The sequence below is a fragment of the Propithecus coquereli genome, unplaced genomic scaffold (assembly GCF_000956105.1).
Source record: "Propithecus coquereli isolate 6110/MARCELLA unplaced genomic scaffold, Pcoq_1.0 Scaffold117, whole genome shotgun sequence".
Classification (NCBI taxonomy): Eukaryota; Metazoa; Chordata; class Mammalia; order Primates; family Indriidae; genus Propithecus; species Propithecus coquereli.
Window position 1 is genome coordinate 2,141,399 of NW_012135747.1, and position 3,165 is coordinate 2,144,563.

At 36.7% G+C, this 3,165-nt stretch overlaps 1 protein-coding gene across 1 annotated transcript in view; it reads left to right on the forward strand.

The window, feature by feature from the left end:
* DNA2 (DNA replication helicase/nuclease 2) overlaps window positions 1–3,165 on the forward strand; it is an 88,610-nt gene that overhangs the window by 67,313 nt on the left and 18,132 nt on the right. Inside the window, 3 exon segments of the mRNA XM_012658529.1 lie at window positions 2,007–2,200; window positions 2,292–2,381; window positions 2,467–2,671. Coding sequence (XP_012513983.1) covers window positions 2,007–2,200; window positions 2,292–2,381; window positions 2,467–2,671 — 489 coding nt within the window.

Consider the following 3,165-nt stretch of genomic DNA (forward strand, 5'->3'; position numbering starts at 1 on the left):
GGCCTCCCAGAGTGCTAGGATTACAGGGGTGAGCCACCGCACCCGGCCAAGGGATTGGCATTTTTTACTGAGCCTAATTCTCTGGAGATTCACCCAGATTGTTGTATGTATTAATGGTTTGTTCTTTTTTCTTTTTTCTTTATTTTGTCCCCCATGTTCAACCAATGTTTTTTATTGGTGAATATTGTTCCATAGTATGGATATACTATACTGTGTTTAACCATTCATTCACCCATTAAAAATCCGGGTGGTTCCCAGTATTTATTTATCTATTCATTCCCTCCCTCTTTCCATCCCTCCCTCCCAGGAGGCTGAGGCAGGAGGATCACTTGAACCCTCGAGTTCTAGTCCAGCTTGGGCAACATAGTAAGATCTCATCTCTAAAAAAATAAAAAATACAAAATCAATTGGGCATATTTGTGTGGTGCTGAAATGCTCAACAATATACTAACAAGCCAAATTCAGCAATATATTAAAAGGATTATATACCATAACCAAGTGGGATTTAGTCCCATAAGTCAAGGACCATTCAACCTATGAAAATCAATCTAATACTCCATGATTTTGCTTTCAACATACGTATATCATTATATTTGAAGGGCGTTCCTTGTAGATAGATGGCATATAGGCTGGATATGTTTTTTAATCTACCAATTGCTATCTTTTAATTGGTGTTTTTAAACCATTTACATTTATCATAATTATTGATATATATTAGGGCCTAAGTCTGCTATTTTATTTTTTATTTTCTGTTCTCTGTTTCTCTGTATTCTATTTCCTGCCTTCCTATGGATTGTGTCAACATTTTTAGAATTTCATTTTAATTTATCTGTGTTTTTCAGTGTATCTCTTTAAGTAGATTTTTTACTGGTTGCTCTGTAGCTCCGGGTATTATATTTTATATATATATCACAGTGTACTGGTGTCATCATTTTGCCAGTTCAAGTAAAAAACCTTACCTCTATTAATATCCCTTTACCCTCCCTTGTTATAATTGTCTTAAATTAGTTTAACTTTAGAACTACATCACACAGTATTATAATTTTTGCTTCAACCATCAAACATAATTTTGAGAAGGAAACCCTATTGTATTATTCCGTATGTTTGCTTAAACTCCTGGGCTCAAGCAATTCTCCTACCTCAGCCTCCCCAGTAGCTGGGACTGCAAGCACATACTATGTGTCTAATTATTTTGTAGAGGCAGGACCTCGCTGTGTTGCCCAAGCTGATCTTGAACTCCTCGCATCAAGTGAGCCTCCCACCTCTGCCTCCCCAACCTGGGTATCAATTCTTTTAGAGTGGTAGGTCAGGTGACAACAAATTCTCTTTGTTTTCCTTCAGTGTGAAAAGTCTTTTGAGTTTTCTCCTCATTCCTGAAAGATAGTTTTACTAGGTATGGGATTCTGGGTTAACGGTTCTTGAAAAATGTGCTACTACTTCCTTCTGGCTACCATGGTTTCTGATGAGAAATACACAGTCACTCAAATTCACAAATTTTTCCCCTATTGCAAAGTGTTGTTTTCCTTGGCTGCTTTCAAGATTTTTTTTCCTTTAGTTTTTAGAATTCTAATTATGATGTATTTTGTAGTAGATGTTTTTGGTTTATTCTATTTGGGGTTCTCTCAGCTTATCCTATCTATAAATTTAATGTCTCTTGCTAAACGTGAGGCATCTTTAACTGTTATTTCTTTTTTTTTTTTTTTTTTTGAGACAGAGTCTTGCTCTGTAATGCCTATAGTCGAAGCTACTTGGGAGGCTGAGGCAGGAGGATTCCTTGAACCTAGGAAGTTGAGGTTGCAGTGAGCGTTGCAGTGAGCTATGATCACGCATCTATACTCTAGCTTGGGTGACAGAGAGACCCCACCTCAAAAATAATAATAACATTGGAGGATTTCTGATGCTAGGGGACAAAAAACTTTCTTTGATCTTTTAATTTCCAAAATTGGAAAAACAAAACTACATTTCTTTTACATACTAAATAACTCATCTGTTTTCTTTATTTTTAGCTTATAGTTGCAACAACATGTATGGGAATAAACCATCCAATATTTTCCCGTAAAACTTTTGATTTTTGTATCGTGGATGAAGCCTCTCAAATTAGCCAACCAATTTGCCTGGGGCCACTTTTTTTTTCACGGAGATTCGTGTTGGTGGGGGATCATCAGCAGCTTCCTCCCCTGGTGCTAAACCAAGAAGCAAGGTGGGTGGACATTTAGTTTTCATTTTCAACTGGATTCTTTTTAAGGGACAGTTTTAGTACATTGTTAAGCCTGAATTTGATTTGTTGACAGAGCTCTTGGTATGACTGAAAGCTTATTCAAGAGGCTGGAGCAGAATAAGAATGCTGTTGTGCAGTTAACTGTGCAGTACAGAATGAACAGGTATTTGTAACAGGGTTGGCTATGAGTGGTTTTCATGTTTGTTTTCATCTACAAAAACTAAAGTTATTTTTTGTAATTCCCTTAGTAAAATTATGTCCTTAAGTAATAAGCTGACCTATGAGGGAAAGCTGGAGTGTGGATCAGAGAAAGTGGCCAATGCAGTGATATACCTACCTAACTTTAAAGATGTTAAGCTGGAACTGGAATTTTATGCAGATTATTCTGATAATCCTTGGCTGATTGGAGTATTCGAGCCAAACAATCCTGTTTGTTTTCTTAATACCGAAAAGGTAAAATTTTTTTTCTTTAGTTTCCTCCTTTTGACCTATTATTTACATTTCTCAGTTTGCATTAGTGTATGCTCCCTTAAAGCTTATCAGTTAAAAGGCCAAACTAGTGAACTTCCCGTACTTCAACACAAAAGAGTCTTTTCTTTTTATAGTCCTAATATCTTTTGGAGGAGGTTTATTTTGGGGGTTGGTAGATGTCAAAATTGACTTTTGAAAAAGAAAGGCAACAAAGTCAATTCAAGGGTGTAACTATATTTCCTAGAAAAGAAATTGACACTGATACTATCAAAGGGCTGGATTTACATGTGGCCAGAAGATACAATAAATTGATATCCTTTTAAAGACTTTTAAAAATAGGCTTTATTTATTTATTTATTTTTTTGAGACAGAGTCTCACTCTCTTGCCTGGGGCGAGTGCCGTGGCATCAGCCTAGCTCACAGCAACCTCAAACTCCTGGGCTCAAGCAATCCTACTGTCTCAGCCTCCCGAGTAG